This window comes from Microplitis mediator, chromosome 10 (assembly GCF_029852145.1).
Source record: "Microplitis mediator isolate UGA2020A chromosome 10, iyMicMedi2.1, whole genome shotgun sequence".
NCBI classification, from domain to species: Eukaryota; Metazoa; Arthropoda; class Insecta; order Hymenoptera; family Braconidae; genus Microplitis; species Microplitis mediator.
Genome location: NC_079978.1, coordinates 3,814,583 through 3,834,070, shown reverse-complemented (window position 1 = coordinate 3,834,070; position 19,488 = coordinate 3,814,583). Strand labels below are relative to the sequence as shown.

The 19,488-nt window shown below is 33.4% G+C and overlaps 1 protein-coding gene across 1 annotated transcript in view; it reads left to right on the top strand.

Moving 5' to 3' along the window:
* The window catches only part of LOC130676683 (sodium/calcium exchanger 3), a 35,923-nt gene that overhangs the window by 6,001 nt on the left and 10,434 nt on the right, over window positions 1-19,488 (top strand). The window contains exons 3-5 of the mRNA XM_057483104.1: window positions 5,398-5,489; window positions 15,719-15,910; window positions 17,175-17,348. Of these exons, the coding sequence (XP_057339087.1) occupies window positions 5,398-5,489; window positions 15,719-15,910; window positions 17,175-17,348 (458 nt within the window). The remainder of the gene's footprint in view (window positions 1-5,397; window positions 5,490-15,718; window positions 15,911-17,174; window positions 17,349-19,488) is intronic.

Here is a 19,488-nt window from a genome sequence, read left to right as displayed (position 1 = left end):
ATCACGCACAGGTAATTTGTTGTTCAATTTAAGCCATACAGGGGAGGATATTATGAAATTTTTCTGGCATATCCTATATAAGTTTGTAATAAAAAATGACGTAATAACCGAATAGCAGGATTAAATTACAAAATTCAAAGAAAGTTTGTCTTAAAGTCCGATCAAATTTTTGTCATTGGGATTAAAAGTTCTTTCATCGCTGAAAAATTCTTTTGGAGTTGAGCCGAGTCTGAGCGGCGACCTCTGAGCCTCTTTCTCAGTTCCTAGCCTGTAGCTGTAGCTCCTATCTTGTTATATACATACATACATATGTATGTATATATAGAGACTATAGCAGTTTGCTCGACACAGTATTGGTGATAGGAACTTCCGCGAATGGCATTCGAGCCAAAGTTTGAAACAGAGTTGTGCAGAGCATCTCTTTCAGATCTATTGGCCGTTCAGTGACTGGAAAGGTGAACATGAATGCAGAACAAGAAACCAAGTTCAACACCCATAAAACTCGGCGGAATTTCATTCGATTTGAAGCTGTGTCTTCGGCTTACCTGAACTTAAACTCTGTTACTTTGGTGTTATCTCCAGTACTGAGAGTGAATCTAACAAACGACTTCCCGACACCTGCAAAGCTCTCGCTGCCGGTTAAATTGTGAGGCAAATTCCAGTTTGTCGACAGTTTGCCCAATTCTGGCAGCTAAAGAGACAGATATTCTTAACCCGGATACATGTAATGTCACACCGCAATTGAAAATCGAACGACAACAGTTTGCGGCACGTTCTGACAGGGATTTCGGTTTCGAGTCACGTACGTTTTGTTTCGCGTCACGTTTTCCTTCTGTAATACTTGAAGAAAAGAAATTATAACTTGTAGACACATTTGTTTGAAACTTTTGGGCTTAATTTAGTGCTGGATTTTTGCATACAAAGTGGCCCAGTGGCTCGAGACAATGACAAATATTAATATTTATATTTGAATTTAAATTTAACTCAACAGTGAATTTAATGTTGCGGTTTACTTTTTACAGATTTAAAACTTTTTAGTTAAATTTTAATAAAAATGAAAAATATATGAGGTATAAAGGTATCGAAGCTGGTCAATAAATCATATATACGATCGTATATATCTTTCAGCTTGTCACGTAACACGCTCGCATCGGAAAATTTAAACTCATAACTTTGCCCAGTTTTCTATTCTGCTCATCATAAACGAATTACCTGTTCGAGAATTTAAATTCGACATTTCGCGAGCGAAATAAGAGAAAATTAAAAGTTAGTAAATTAAAAAAAAAACTAAATAAAATAACAAAGTTACAACTCACTCGGGGCTAAAAAAAATTAAATTTTTTTAAGTGTCTCCGCCGGGTTGCTCGGATCGCATCATTTCCATTGTAATTGCTGGAAACTTCTCCCGGCTATAAATTATCTAGTCGATAAGTCCGTTTTTATTATTACCTCCGATAAATCAAAAGCTTTTATTCATATTTTAAATCCACCCTTTCCTATTTTCTCTCGGCTTAAAGTCATTACTAAAAACTGTATATGATATACTGGGTTTTAAAAAAATCCGGCAGACTCTTACGCGGACGGGAATTTAATGTCACTGATTAGATTGCTCACGAGACGGGATATTAACATTGACATGATTTAATCGTTGCGTGACGTTAAACGCACGCAACCACACTCGGTTTAATTCAATAGATAAAATGTCTGAAATAATGCTCATTCATGTTAAATCAAAAGTCAAGTTGTAGCATGTAGACAGTTTATATTATTAATCAACTACAGGCGACAGTTTACTATAAAAATTTACACAGTAAAAAGTAAATTTATCTTCAACAAGTTTTTATACTCAGGTACAAAAACCGGAAGTAAATAAACACTCATTTCAAAATTTTTTCCGACCTTTCCCTCTTCATCTTGTTCATTCTGATGCTTCTCTTACAAATACCAGTGCTTGTCTACAGTTTAAGTGGGTATAGTGTATGATATAGAGCAGAGTGAAAGAGAAACGAAACGATCCACGTACAACTATACTCTGTAAAACGTCAACCCGATATCGACATTTTGTTATATTGCCGTTCTTCCTTTCTATTTACTGTCCTTTCGCCTTTCTTTTTATCCTCTTGCTCTCTATTTCACCTTTTTTGTTGTATGTTGGCTTTCATATCTCTCCATCTTCTCCCTGGCCTCCCAATCTACACACTCTCTAGTATACGTTACTCTGATAACAATTCAATTCTCGATATTGCATTTCAACCTGTTCTATTGTCATCGCGATTATTAGCTAGCAATTTTATGGACCTACTTCCTGCCCCTCGACTCTCCTCTCTTTTCTTTTGTTGGTTGACTGAAATTAATTTTACGTCACTGAAATTTCATTGACCGAAAGATTTTTTTAACGAAAAAAATAAAATAAGTGACAGCTTCGCCTTTTAATCTCAACTCGACTGATTACTCGACTCATTCATTTATTATTTTTATTTTGACACTCAAACAAAATAATAATTTTATTGAGAAAATTTTTTTCGACTGTAAAATTGATTCGTGAACGGAATTTTTCTTGAGCAAATATATAATGAGTCAATAAAAAATCTAGTTTACACATAAAAATTAAAAACTGCTGCATCATATTTTCAAAAACTTCCCTCTTATTTCATTTTTCTATTGATTTTTTATCTGAAAAATGCAAATCTATAAAAAAAATAACGAGCTCGATTCCTCCACGTCCAGTATCCAAGTGGATAGAAGTAAAAGTACGAATGTTTTTCACTCAGACGAGCTGGACGTGACCAACTTGACCCACGTGTTCATCCCTCAGAGCCTCTACGTGCCCAAATATTTCCATAAATACTTTTGGCATCATGTCGGGGAATAAAATTCAAAAAGATTTACTGGCTTGACCTCAATAATTTTTTATTTAATCTTAACATTTACGTATACACACATATTTGTGTAGCGGCTGTGAAAATAAATATATATTGATTTTAAAGTGCACATACATACATCAGCTCGATAAGAAATATTGTTGCAATATTGACATCCAAAAACCCTCTACAAATTCACTTTAATAACTCCATTGTGTACCCACCGCACATTGTTAGGTAAATTTTACACTAATAATATGTATACATATATCCTCATACCGCCTCATTGTGTCAAAATGCATTATCCCAATAATTAATTAAATATTTGATTATTTAATAAGTAACTTGTGTTTAGCAATTAACGTCAACGTTTATTCAACGCTCGTATTTTGGAGGATTTCATAACACCTGCGTTGTTTGTCCCGCGATAATTCAAATAATGAATAGGATCCACTGTCTGTTTATAATACATTTTATATATTATTGCAAATTGCTAGTCGAAATTTTACTCACAAACGACAAGCTCGTGTTTCGAATGCATAATAAATTTACACAAATTAGTTTCCGAGTGGTTTGTTTCGATTCTTTTTCCTTTAAATATTTATTTATTTTTTATACTGTACTGGTAATTAAATTGTAAGTGTTTTTGTCCTCTTACATAATCATTAAATAAATATATACATATACAGATACATATATTTGTTTAGAAAATGTACAGATAGATTTGCATATGCATGAGCGGGTAAAGATATTTGCACACAAACACACTCACAAATTGTCGAGTAGCAGAAAACTGCATGTGCAGATCCCACGGTGTCTTTGTGTCGTATATACTTTAGTTAATAGCCCAGTCCTCTTTTCAGTGCGCGCCGGCCTATAATATCTTTATTGGTGTAGATAACGTTCCGGTATCTAAAACCATAACCATGACGTGGGATGTTAAAAATAAAACACTGTAAATTACGTTTAAAATTTTAATAAGTAATAGGATTATACGTCGTTTGGCTTCAAAGGCTATTTAAACTTGTGTATATTTTATTTTTATAACGCGGAATAGCACGAAAGTTATTTGCGACGGAAATTCGTAAAAATATTTACCCGATTCTTGGTTTAATTTTTGACGTCATTTTATTCAACTTAAGACCAAATCGTGGAAAGTTAAATAACCAGCCGGAATCGGGGCTTTTTTCTTCGTCATCATTTACTCGGTTTAGTACCGGCGGTAGTACATAACATTCGTTACTCTTGAAACCTTAGTCGAAGTTGTTTTATTTGATTTCTCGTCTCTTCTGAAGCTGCACATAGCGGCATGGAGGCACTTTGTTTACTCCCGGATTCATAGTATTAACTGAAGACCGAGTAGATAGAAAAGCAAATGCTCTGCAGAACGAGTATACTGCAACATGCTGGAAGATCGATGACTGAGACAGCCAGGATTTACAAAAGAAGACATACAAAATAAGACATGGGAAAATAAATTTAAATTATTCCTTATTTATCCTCATTCGTTATTATTCCCTCGTCGTCCCAATTCATGCTTTATTTATTTGCCCTTTTTTCTGGCTGCAGCGACGACCCGCTGAAATATTTCATTGGGATTTGTAAAGAGACCAGATCGAGGACGTTTAAGGTAAGGGGTGCCGGTCTTATTTCCGATGATCGAGAAGCCCTCCATCATCCACCTGCCGGCGTTACTGTAAATTCAATTTGTCTCCTCGGGTCTCCAAGGCGACGCTCACACGGAATAACTTTCCACTGATACCACTGCCACCGGGGAGAGATCACTCGAGTGTGAGCCCAATGCGTTCTCCTGGTGCCTTCAATGTGGGAAATCCCAATGAGACACCACCCCGCCACCGAGACTTATCTGTACGACCACAAAGGCTTTATACCTACCGGCTTCCACGTTTCCGTTCCCCAGTGATAGAATTACAACGACCCTTAAGTCGGTTCTTTTCCTACCGGTATATATATCATAAGCACTAACGTTAAATCCCGTCAATAAACATCCACATCGTCAGTCTCGATATTCAGCAGCCAGACTTATAAATCTCTAATTAGCTATCAGTGAAAATCAATTTATTTGTTCATCAGCAATCTATTATACTATTCAGCTAATTTGCAAATGTATATACATGCTAGTGTATGTATACATATATATATATATGTAAAATGGACAAGTAAATGAGAAGTAAACTTACGCGTGATTTGTACTTGCTCTTTAGTGCCAGCGGTCCGAAAACGCACTAGTGGTTTAATTTGTGCATTTAATTATCGATTTGCATTGGGGTATTTCCGGCCAGTTAACTAACGTTGCTGCGAACTAATGCGTGGCCCGATAGATATAGCAAAGTAATTAAGGGAAATAAACTTGTGTAATTATTCGCAGACGGGATGATTATCAAGGACCGGGTATAAACTTTGGTTTGAACGTGATAAACGCTAATGGAAGTTATCAATGATATAGAGCTGGTGTTAAATACTGTATATTTAATGTCAGTTGACGTTTTGGCTAAAGGTATGTTTAATGTTTCAGGAAGACGATAACGCTCACGATAATTGAAGAGGACTCTTATGAGAAGGATGCCCTGTTTTATGTCGAACTTAACGAGCCCCAGCTTCAAGAAGGTGAGTGTTGACCTTGCACTTTGTTTCGATTATCGATATATTACTCTCAAGTAACAAATTTTAAAATATATTTTAAATTCTGATGACTCTTTGTGTTGTGAGAATCGAATAATCAGTATTGGAAAAAGTTTTTATTTTACTGACGACATTTATTGTTCTTAAATAAAAATAAATTACAATAGAATAAATAAATTATGGTCTCGAGTTATTGCGGGCTAAGAGAAAAGGCCTCTTAACTCTTGTTCGAGACAGTGCAATTTAAGTTTTTAAGTGAAAAAAGCGATAGCCGGTTTCTCCCCGAGAGCTTTGAGAATTTTATCCACAGCCAAGGCGTCGGGGCTGAATACTTTATAAAGAGTTAACTATTTTAGTTTCAATTTTACCACAAATTCATGATCGAAACAATGAAATGAATATTCGATTCTCAAAAAAATCCTCCATTAAAAATTATAAATAAATTCAAAAAATCATAAACCATAAATTATAATTAAAATTTAAAAAAAAAAGCGACAAAACTAATCTCACAGTGTGTCCAATTATTACCACCACGCTTGCCGACAACTAAACAACTGGATTGTTTTGGCGACTGGCCGTAAGTTTAAACCGACAAACTCTGAGGATAACAATAATTATAAATAAATTATTTAACGCTGCTGCTTAGATAATTCGCCAACATGCCTAACGCACGCCGCACATTACCACAGTAATATTTAACTCCATACATACACACACACATTTATATCTTCAATATTTAACATACATAGGCAATATACATATATTTAATATTTAAATAAATGTATACGTAGAATACATTTGCTAAATGATTAACCGCATTTATTAGAGACGCGTTGGAAGCATTAGACTAGAATTTCGGCTATTGAAATAATCATGTTAATTAAATTGCTATACATCAAGTTAATTGCTGAGATAAATCATTTCAGTTATTAGTCTGATTTTGACAGTTTATTTTATTAATTTCTTTTTTTTACATGAGTATAACTACCTACACTAAAAAATTTTCGGAGTGAACGCGGGTTAAATCTGGAGTGGATTTTTTATTTATTTGATTCTCCTGGAGTGAAATTTACTCCGAAGGGGAGTTTATTTTAACATTAAAACTCCGAATTGAAGTGAATGCGGGTTAAAATAAAATTCTTATCACTCTGAAACTACTCCGCTAAAAAAAAACTCCCGATTCACTTCGTATCTATTTTTTGAACTCCGAGTTACGGAGTGAATTCGAATTGAAATCAAATCAGTATTCACTCCCGATTTTTTACAGTATAGTACCCGATGACTCTACTAATTTCCTGATCGGGCACTGGGTCATCTCTTACCTCACATATAATTTTCATATTTTTCGAAACACGATACGGAATTAAAGATGCACAATTATTATTACTGCATTGAATTTACACTTTGTTACATAAAGGGTCTGAGCATATATATTTATAACACTTGCACACTATTACATATACAAGTTTGATAATAATCGCGCTGCAGCAAATGTACGATTTTCGATTCGCGTCGAGTAGCGAAATGTAATTAAGCAGAACCCCGGACAATACGAAATTTGGTTATTATATATAGCAGTTGCAAAAAGATAACATCTCGTCTCTTTTGTTAAGTTCTTTTGCGGTAGCATTTGCATATTACTAGATTTCGGGGGGAGGTGTGACACGTGCGCACTGACATTGCTAGAGAGCTACCGCAACATCATTTCGTACCTACGCTCTTCTCTTCTCTTCTCTTCTCTTCTCTCCCTTTTCTGTTTAATATATATTATATACATGTACACATATAACAGCATCCGTTTCATCCATATGCAACAATATTTTACCGCATATATTCCCTCGAATTTTTCTTTCTGGAACTTTAATGCAAAAAAAATTATTCTCGTGTATTTATCATTTTTTAATGGAAGATACAGTTGTTGACTTTCACTTTTTACTATTTTTCTACTGGTTTCATGTTTTTAAAACTCGGATTAGGATTAAGGATACAGCATATGCTACTGTTAAAAATTTATACGAAAATATGATAAATGTTTGATATAAATAGTCGCTTGTTATATTTCGATTTGTTCGATATTCATGAGGCGAATGGTTAGTTAATGGACAGAAATTATGGCGAGGGAAATGTTACGAGAAAAGGGGCTAGGGGACTCGGTTAATTTCAAATAATTTACGAGGGGTCTATATTGGGAAAGGCGAACAAAGAGGCTGTAGGTATTTTCAGGCACTTTCTGGGTTACGATATACGCCGCAAATCTTTGATTTTCGACCCGCCGTTTTCACGAACCTCAGCCGTTGGGGAAATAATAATTCAAACAATATGAAATTAAATTTTGTTTAAGCTCTCGTAAAATTATTAAATTCCAGAAATTCACTTATTCAGCTCTGTTACGTTCATAAATAAAAATACGTTGTAGATTTAAAAGCTGCAACGGAAATGTAAAATAAAATATTTTTTTATTTCAAATTTCCGCTTGAAAATTAAAATTTTCAGGAATAAATAAATTACTTCTCTTCACGCTACTCTTAAAAACTATTTTTTAAATGATTTTCTAGCTTTCGCTGTCTGATAAATTATTTCTAGTTATTTTCGAAGACTCAATAACTTGTTCCCCACTGACTTTTAATGAAAATAAATATCTTTATGACAATTCATTTTCAACCGTTTCCGGAGAGTAGAAAAAGATTTTAGTGAAAAAAATAATAGACTTCCAGTCCGTGTCGGTCGCCGGGGGCAGGTATCACGCTTAGGGTCAACCGATCGTTTTATTTCCCCTTTCTTTAAAGAGGATGTTTCAGTTTGAACAGAAAGCTCTAATTAATTCCCAGCCCAACTAATCTGTCGGCTATAAAGCATACTAAGCAAACTAAAAACTATTTTCTCAGTAAAAATCATTAGGATTTCCGAAAGAACCTCAGAGGGATCTCTTTCCATTATTTTAAATTAATGAAAGACTGAAATAAAGATTACGCTGATTAAGTCTGCGATAAAAATTAAAATCGATGAATTATGAGTTTCCATGATTTGCAAGTTTAAATCCCAAGGGAAAAATAGTCATAAATGATACACCGTTTATTATGAAACTCATGTCGTGAATGAAGTTGCAACGTTGCATCCGATGCTCGGAAAAGTAGAACGGAAGGAAGTAAAACGCCGGGAATAGGCGGAATCTAACCCAGTAGAGTTTAATCACGCAGTATATCATGCCAACACAAAGCAGACGACGAATATCATGGAAATCTCCCTTAATTAATATTAATCTCACGCTAATCGTCCAAATATGTATGTATATACATATATATCTCCCAGCATATTTACCTTTATCTGTTCTCTCCATCTCGCAGATCTGATGTATTTTGATAGCTCAAATTTTCACGCGTTTCCTGTTGTAATCCGGACTACTTTTTTTGAACCTATTTTTCATTTGAAATGAGTGTTCACGAAATTAAATTATCATTTGTTCTCATCAAGACTCGCCCCAAATACCCGGTATACAAATCTCCCGCGGATAATTAATGAAAAATAATACCGAATTTCATTTCACGAAACGAGTTTCCACTACACAATATTTATGTCAGTTGTAAATAAAGGAGTTTTATGTAAACAAATTGTTACATGGAGATAAAGTCCTACAATTTGATCACCCACTTGTTTTCAATGAAAGTTACTCAAGTAAACTCTCGAGTAAAATCAATAAGCCTCAATACAAGAACCATTGTGCAAGCACGCTCATTGAATCTAGTGTCATACAAACAGCACTATAAAGTAATTATGAAAGGTAATGGCCCTCTTAACCATATTTCCTTTTGTATATCGAGTTATTGTAACCATCATAAATAACTTCCGCACTCGCGCCCCCTCCATCGAGCCAAGAATTATTTCAGCTGGAATAGAGTTTAGGTGAAAAGTTGTGAAATATTTCCACGAATGCGAAAAGTGCCCGAACAGTATTAGAGCCATGCGACTCTGCGCCCAACACTTTGAATTCTCGGTGAATATTTCAGGATCTCCATATATCCTGTCGTTTTTTTATTTCGTTCAAAAAAATTCCTGAGCTATTGTTATAACTCATCAATTTTTTTTCCGATCTTTTGCTCCGGCGTTGTCACGGTTAATTTTTTTCCTTTTTATGTTTAAAGCATTTTCCAAGAAAAATAAAATACACGCTGAAGATAGAGACATAAAAACACGAATGGGTTTAAGAGCTTCTCGCTCTTTCTATCAGCTCCCAGGGGTGTAATTCAAGATCGCTCACAACTCTTCCTGCCTGAAAAGTGTTGAGTTTTTCTTATTTTCCACGTCTTTCTCGTGGCAGCAGTGCCATTACAGAACTCATCTTTGCTAGAATCCACTTTGCAATGCCATTGTTACATTGTGCAATCCATGTAATACCCAACAAGAGACAACTTGATAACTTTAAATTTCCAAAAGAATGAATTTTTATCACTTCCTTAACTCGATCATAAATTTCTTACTGTCAATAAAAAATGTTTTATCGCGTCTAATTTTAAAAAGCTCGAACTTTAAGACTCCTAAAATTAAAATAACATTTTTTTTTAAATTAACCAAATAACGACCTGCTAATGATATTCATTTGTTTTAATTCCCTTGGGAAATTGTTGCGGTTTTAATTTAATAGTATAATGAGTGGTAAGAACGAGCGTTAAGTCAGTCCTTTCAATTCACTATAGACTAAACTTTGTCTCTTAAGCCAGCCGACGATTCATTTTCATAAAAACTTCGGGTATTATGCGTCCTAACCTAATATTTCTTATAAAACTTAATCAAACTACATATTTAAGCTCATTTAAAACTGGCAATAATTAAGAAATGAAAATGGAAGAGACTCGAGCATTTTCCGATTTTTTTCATTTATTTTTAACAATTTTCAGTTCCAACCGTTTTCATTTTTAAAAATTTACTTTTTCCGCGCAACTGAATACCGCGAAATTTTTTTTTTATTCTATTAAATTCTTCAGCAACTCCGATTAACTTTCCGTACTTTGGTCCATTCAAAAAGTCATAATGGGAAAATAAAAAAAAAATCCCGATAGAAAAATAACAAGTTTCTATTTTTAACCAGATTTTCGAGGCACCCGTTGCAACTCAGTCTTCCAACATAAAATCCAACAATAATTTTCTATAGATAAATTTAATCATCATTACTCAAGTAAGACGAGAATGAGTAATACAAAGTAGAGTAAATTTACCGGGATTTCGTGTAGAAAATCTATCATACCAACGTTGGTACAGAGCTTGCAAAAAGTAACCAACATATATGTATATATGAAGGCTAATACTTGTTCTTTGTTATCTCAGCAGAAAATGACCGAGAATGTCTCCTACTCAAAGTAGTTGCGCGGCAAGAAACTCCTTTCTCAGCGTGAACAACCCAGGATGCGAACAAAGCGGTTTTTTTTTTTTTGCGGACTAGGTCGTACAGCGAAAAGCATCTTTTTCTTTTCTCGTAACGTGTCTTCCATTCAGGCAACTATTGTTCCACTGATTATTGTTACTTCTCGTTCCTTTTTACTTGCAAATGTTAAATTCCAACTTTTCAAAGACTTTTAAAAGTTCCACTTTTTCGTTTAAATGAAAACGTTAAATTAATTTAAAGATCTCTGAATTTCACGATTTCATTGAAGTACGCGCACGGTGTAGATACCTGAATAATTAAAATGTCAAAATGGAACCGCCCCGGGCAATATTGTATAAAATTAAATTAGTTTTAATACAATATGCATACATTGAATTGCGATTCTTGGGGCTAGAAATATATCGGAGTTTAAAGTGCAACTCAAACTTTCATTCTCTCCATTTAATTTGTCTACTTGACTTGAATATCGAGTTTCATTCACGCAATCTGTTGCTTCCACTCGTTAATAATAAAAAATTAATAAAAAAACTTGACAATTTTTCACTTGATCGAAATTAAAAAAGCCAATGGCGACTTTTTTATTTATTTTACTCGATGGAAATTCAGAAATAATTAAAATATATGAAATAAATATAATATTGATAAACAATTTACATAATTAAATAGAGATATATTAAATATATGAGTAATGACATTTAAATAAAGTGATACAATAAATGAAACGACCCCAGCAATTTACTGATTTTATTTTAAAAATTTTTTCATCGTTGACAGAATGATAAATCTCATTTCACTTTTTTCTCTATGCTAGGGTTCACCACTCTATTGACGACAAAAAATTAATGGAATACCGTTTTATTTATAAATTTTTTTTTTTTTTCATCAAAGTAAATATTAATAAATAAATAAATAAATAAATAGGACACGTAGAGACTGAAATGCAGAAATAAAAACGTAATTTATACAAATAAAATAGAGAAAACTAATCTGTCGAGTTCTAAAGCCGATTCCTCAACAAATAACCAAAGTTAAGTACAAAGACTAAAGTTATGAAAAAAAAAAGTAATGAAAGTTCTTGTAGCAAAGTAAAATAAGCGTCTTAGAGAGCACTAGAGTCGAAAAACAGCAATAATATTTCGCAAGATCTTGTATTCGTCTCTGCACTGAAATAAATTTCGATGCATTTCCACTGCAAAGTGGGCAGAGTGCTATAAGGAAGAAATGGATAAATATATGAAATAGTCGATATGTCTGAGGCGTAACGGAAAATCATTTCCTCGAAACTAGAACACTGGGACAGTATATATAAATATAAATATAAAAATATAAATAAATTTCGAGTATTAAAATTTTCTTTGTCGGAATTTTCACGCTTCATTTTAAATTTTTTATTTATTCAGTCTTTCACTCCTCATTTATTTTTCTTAACGGCACCCGACGTGATTCAAAGCAAAAAATACACCAAGAGCATTTATTTACAGGGTCTCATGATTATGTATCTGACCTCCTCGTACTTGCAGCAAGAAAGGAATTTTCTTTCTGAAAACTACATTCAACAAAATATCCCCTTTACGTGAGCTAAATATACGACACTCGATCAACTGAAAAGACGTGACAAACAAGGTCCCTAAGAAAATCATACTCTGTCATCAGACTGTCTCATATTTCATATAAAAATGTATCCATATATTCATTTTCAACTGATGTCATTTCGACAAACATATTTTTATAATCACGAGCTTACCCCCAGATTTTTTTAAACCAAATAATGGAGAGAAATAAGATAAATCTTGATGACATTTTTACGTGTGATTTATGATGGTACTGAAATTAGCCCGCGTTCTATTATTTTTGGATTCTTTTTAAAAACGATAAATTAGAAAAACAAAAATTTCAAAAATTGCACCTATAGATCTTTTTATTTTCTACACGTGCATTTTTTTTTTTTTTGCCATTTATTTGCTAAAAAAACGAAAATTGTTAGTCTAGTAACTTCAGGATCATAATTAGCAACAAATTAATTACAAAAAAAAAAAACTAAAAATATGCACATGTAGAAAATTAAAAAAACTACAGGTTCATTTTTTTTAAATATTTATTTTTTACAATTTACCGCTTTGAAAAAAATCCAAAAACTATTAGACATCGGCTGACTTCAGTATCATTCATAATTATGATCCTGAAGTTAACAGACAATTGAAAATTTTCGTTTTTTTTTCCACAATTAAATTTGAAGAAAAAAAAAAACTAAAAACATGCACATGAAGAAAATTTGAAAAACTACAAGTGCAATTTTTAAAAAATCTTGTTTTCTATAATTTTTCATTTTAAAATAAATCCAAAAATTATAAGTCGTCGGCTAACTTCAGTATCATTCATAATTACATGAATGATGGCAGAAATAATAACAATGATAACAATAGTAGTGATTATAAATACATAATCGATAAACATTGACATTAGACAAGCCAGTAACTGTCTTCGTGCGAGCACAGTAGATTAATAGCTCAGTACAATCAGTGCAAGTATGGGCCATAGTTGTCATTAATGAGGGAAACTAAAGCAGGATATAGTTACATGATGTAAGGTCGCGATATCCCAGCGTTCAAGGACTAATCGTGAGTGTCAGATATTACTCAATATTATCTACTAATCGATTTACCAATCATCAACACACTCTCTGTGCTGTTGTTATACTAATAACAATAACACGGACACCAGCTCTGCCCCATTGTTTATAAACAATGTGATCAGTGTAGATCATAGACCACTTGCTTTCTTTGTTTTCCGAAAATAATTTATCTCGTTAAATATTCCTGGCGCGCTGTCACCGAATAGTTTCAGAAGATTGATGCGGTCGGTGTGTGTCGAGGCGTTTTCCCATGGTGGTTTACAGTTCACAGTTTCTAGTTCCTAGTTTCCAATTCCCAGTTCACGAGAACTGAGACAGTCAGTTTAGTATAGAAAAGTAGAATTAATGCCGTAGATAGGAATAAAAAATAGTTCAGAGTAAACAATGAAGTTTCCATGGTTGAGTTTTTGCGGATTATGCTTCCCGCAAACTTTTAAATGTCAACTATTGATTTTTAGTCCTCGGTTGTATTGGAGGTATATATTTATGTATAGTAAATATAAAACCCGGAATGTAATCAATGTTGCGGTAATATTGGCTTGGTACTGAGGTAAACCAATATGCGGATTGATGAACAAATAAAACAAAATCACGCCGCTATTCGGTAATTTTAAGAGAAGGGAGCTGACTCATCTTCATATAGAGAAATTGCTGAGTATCTGATGCTATTTTATGACAAGCATGGGTCTAGAGCAGCCATTTAATGATGCAGTGAATTGTACATTTACTGTGTTATTGTTATTATTATTATTATTATTATTATTATTATTATTATTATTATTATTATTATTATTATTATTATTATTATTATTATTATTATTATTATTATTATTATTATTATTATTATTATTATTATTATTATTATTATTATTATTATTATTATTATTACACTGTAAAAAATCACCGGGGTAAGTCCAAGCGGTGTAGATGTTAAAATTATCGGTGTTAAATTTACCCCCGAAAGCGGTGCGAAAATAACGCCGCCACCGGTGTAAATATTCTCTACCGGTGTTAAAATAACGCCGCCACCGATGTAAATATTCTAGACCGGTGTTAAAATAACGCAGTCGCCGGTGTAGATATTCTTTACCGGTGTCAAAATATTTCACTTTGTGAATATTTTTACTTACTCGATCACTATACTTGTTAATAAATGATATTTTTTATTAATTTTCATAAAGAACTGACATTTTTTGTGTTTTATAATCTTTAAAGTTAATACTCCAAGCGGACGCTATTTACCCCGCTTTTACACCGGTTACCTCACTTTTACACCGGTTTTACTCCGCTTTTACACCGGTTACCCCGATTTAACACCGGTATTTTTAACACCGGTGTATTACTCTTCCTACACCGGTGTAATTTCATTTTTACACCGGGCGGAGTTAAAACGAGTCCATTTTTAACACCGCTCTTTTTACAGTGTATTATTATCATTATTATTATTATTATTATTATTATTATTATTATTATTATTATTATTATTATTATTATTATTATTATTATTATTATTATTATTATTATTATTATTATGTAGAATGTATACGCAGCTTGAGTTATCTTTCATACCGCGATTCAAATAGTGCCAGCGCAGTATCGATATTATAATCATGCTAGTATTTGAGTGTAGACTAGAAACCGTAATGTAAGTAATATAAGAGTATTGTACTGCACACAGTGACGTGTACATATTATGGATAGTGTGTAATTAGTAATAATTAATAATGTACATTTTTTAGTTTCGGGTCTTAAGTGGGTTGAAGGAACTGCTAAAGTGTGACTCAATAAAAGTTTATGTTCTTTGTTGTTTCAAAGTTCGCGGGAAAGAATAAAATATGTATGAACATATATACATATATATTGATGATAATGTAGTTTATAGTATAGACATAAAAAAGTTTTATGAGGAAAAAAATAAAATTTTGACTAAACAATTCACTGTAGGCTTCGACATATGGCTGAGCTATCATTGCTCAATGTAGTACTTGTTCGCATAATTTACTGGAGAATCGATAAGTTCGGCACAAAAGGGTGAAGTTTGAACAATAGCTCGGCGCAAATTTAATGGGGTTTTATTATCATAATTTTTCTTTTGCATTTTTAAAAAAATTTTATGAGGAATTAAAGTCAAGGGCGTTTGGTGCCGTCTGTTTTTTATTTTTTTATTGGAGCAATAAATAAAATTCGAATTGTTTTCTATTACAGACGATCCAGGATTGGCTGTTGTGGCAGAACTTAAAACCCCGGAGGAGAGGAATAAGAAAGAAAAGATAGCATTACTTGGCAAGCCGCGGCTGGGCGAAATTTCTACCGCTCAAATAAGGATCAAGGAGTCTAAGGAGTTTAAGAATACCGTCGACAAACTTGTGCAACGAGCCAATGCGTCCATTTTACTGGGTATAGATTTACTTTTTTGTCTCGTAATCCGTCTTTATGTGATTGTTTGTCAGTTAAAGAGATATTTGTTGTAAAAACAGAAATGCCAACGGTTTAAGCTCAAGTACAATAGACTTCACCTACGTCCTCCCACAATTGTTACAGAGACAACCCATTGTTTTCATTCCCTACGAATATATATATAGATATATACACACAAAAACTCTACTTTAATGTTTTTACCTTAAACGTAATCGCTTTGCTTCAAAGTCTACATTCTTGTCTTAAACTCGCGCGGATGCAAGACCAATTTTATCAGACACTGATTTTTATGTCACATCAACTTAACCTTCACCTTCGTAAAATAAAAAAATAAACCATTCAAAGTCCTTGTCATAAAGTCACGATAAACGTATTGGCAGGTACCATTCGTGTTTGTCGACCATTTTTTATTGAAATGCATCACTAAAAAATATTAATAGAGCCAAGATAAAAAAACCGATAAAAGTCTCCATCTGTATCTGTATCTCTATTTAAATTTATATATATATAAATATGTTTGTTATTGATCGTGATAAAGTATTATAAAATTTACGTAAAAATACCAATACACTAGACATCCAGTTATCGGTATTGAAAAAAAATTCATTTGGTGCAAAACAATAACAATTTACTGTAGCTGCACCTTTTTACGTTAAGTTTAGTCAGTAGTATTTCGCAAAGTCGTAAAAACGTGTGACAGGATGGCCAATTCTTGCGTGACTAAAACACGGTATATATATACCGATCGATACCATTACATTTCAGAGTTAGTGTGTATATATATGTACATATATATCTGAGGGTTCTTAGGTTTACTTTCATACATTTATTTTTTTTTTTGCTCCTCCTATTAGCAAAAAGAAATAAAAAAAGCCACAGTGTAAATGTGCGATAAAAAAAAATGATTAAGGGGATCGTTTTTTCTTCTATTTCTATTCGCTTCCTATCGATTTACGTATTTTTTTTTTTATCAAATCTATATTGCGTGTTAGAGAAAAGTAGCAATCAAGGGAAGTGAAACAGTCGAAAAAAACCCTCCAAGTAAAAAATTTTCATTTTTCTTTATTCAAATTTATTGAAAAAATAAAAGAAAACGATATAAAAATGGTATTCTAATAGTATGATATTATACACGATTTATTATTGATTTACTGTAGCGTATAAATAACTTAGTGTACAGAGGGGGTGTATGTAAGTATTATATATTCTCTAATAAATGGTTTTCTTTAAAAAAAAACCGCAGGTACGAGCTCATGGAAGGAACAATTTACGGAAGCACTTACCGTTAGCGGGGGAGACAACGATGCCGACGAAGCTGATGCCGAGGGTAGAGTCTCGCGCCCATCAACGGCAGACTATCTCATGCACTCGCTCACCATCTTCTGGAAAGTCCTGTTCGCCTTCGTTCCGCCCACCAGTGAGTATCCACAAAACTTTTCAGTCCACTCATTACTCAAACAAGTTATTTAATTACGAAAATTTTTGGGCTCTCCCTCAATAATATACCCGTTATTATATTAAATACCCGAGAATCTGATACCTGATACCGGTCTACTTAGAAAACTAAATATACTTTTATTGAAATAACTCAAATTCTAAAAAACGTCATGACACAGACACGAACTGCAGCTCAGTAGCTGGGTGTTATCGACGGTTATTTCAACTGCTGTCACGCAACAATTTATCCGCCATCAGATTGTCCAGCTTCGAAACTCCCTAGATCATAAGATTATTTTTAACTTTTGTGGCTATAAAACCACCTCAACTTACTTAATAATATATATTTTATTTGTATAATAGTATACACAAGTTGAAATGAGCCATTTATTTTTTCTTGCTGATTGTAAACATAAAAAATTACCAGCTACTTATGTGAGCTTGTGTGCGCGAGTGTGTCAACGAAACCCTACACTAGAAACCCTATTCTGCTTTACTACTTTTATTTTAAAATAATAAAACCCGAGCCATAGAACTTTAATGTCACGTTTAAATATTGTGTGCAAAGGATTTTCCGTCGCCGGAAAATGTCCTGAAGACACAGCGATCGGTTTTCGGATTTCCTCAGCAATCTAACGACCCGATGATTTACCAAGTCCTCAGTTTATTTTCGATTAACTTGTGTTCCGGCAATTTGTCGTATTCTTGGACGTGAATTGATTGCCTGAGGACTTACCCCCGTATTTATGCTCCCATATTGCCTCGATTTAACTCAGGCAATTGTCTTAAAGCGTAAGGGCGGCTGGTTACGCAACGAGCACCTGGAGATTGAAATGAATATAAATAAAAATGGTGATGGAAAATTGAACAAGAAATAAGGATTTAATGGCTGTCAGGTAATGAGTATAATTCTTAACGCTCTAATTACGATAATTTAATGTAGATAGAATGAGGAATAAATTATAGAGTAAGTTTATCTTATACAGCAAACTCGTTCAAGCTGAAAGATGCTAATGGCTACGACATAAATTCAACTATAGAGAACATATCAGTTGAGAGTAAGAGGGAATATTATGTCACAGATGGCGTCAGGCTAGGTGTGGTAGAAGCTTTGAAATCTCGTGGGATCTGCGGTGTCTATTGTCTGCTCAATGATTCCCGCTCTGGCTCCCGGCCCCTCGCTCTATACTTGTCTGGCTCAACATTGAGTTGGACTCCGAGCCGCAGAATTACATATATAGACCTGAGAGCACACTTCCTCTTAGAGAAGGCACATCACCGATCCTTCCGTTATCATCTGGTGAATAACTTTCCAAGATTATGCACTATAGTATACGTCACTCTCGTGCCTTAATGATGCGCCGAAAAAAGTTTATTCGTCGTTTATATGTTAGCTTTTTATCTGATTTTATTTTTATCATAAACACGGGTGGATATATATATTGTTTTATCGATTGGCACGGTATTAAAGCTGGAAATCAAGGACAGAGTGTAGGAAGATGGAACGTTATGTTCAAGCAAATTAATCTGCAGGGAATAAAATACGATGAATGTTTCATCATGGAGTAAATGAAAAATAATAGGAATAATAACTGTATGACTATATTTTAGATTTATGATAAAATATTTTCGCTGTTCACATTCAAGGATTATCTGTGTTAGCTGGATTTAATATTTAAGGTAAAAAAGCTCAATATCCGGATATTTTCAATAGATAGTTTTTTGCAATTCTCCTGCAAATCTTATGATGCAACTTTTAAAAAATTTTGCCATGTCATCACGGTACGTTTTTTTTTTTACCAAGACTTCAATAAAAAAAAAATTGTTCATTTCTGTAAAGCGGATTTTGATCCTCATGAGATGACTTTTAATTATTTTTATAATCAGTCGGATCCTAGGGTTTTAAAAAATCTGGAAAATTATTTGAGAAATTTGACTTCTATTCTTTGCCATAAAAAATTTTCTTATTTTTTTTCTTCAAACTTGAATCTTATCGGATAGTCAATTGAGTTGTATATATCTATGAAAGGGCAGTTTCCTCGTAGCCGCGGACGTGCTTAATTCGAGTTCGTGACTCTTAATGCATTGTAATGAAATATAAAATTCTTAGCCACTATCCA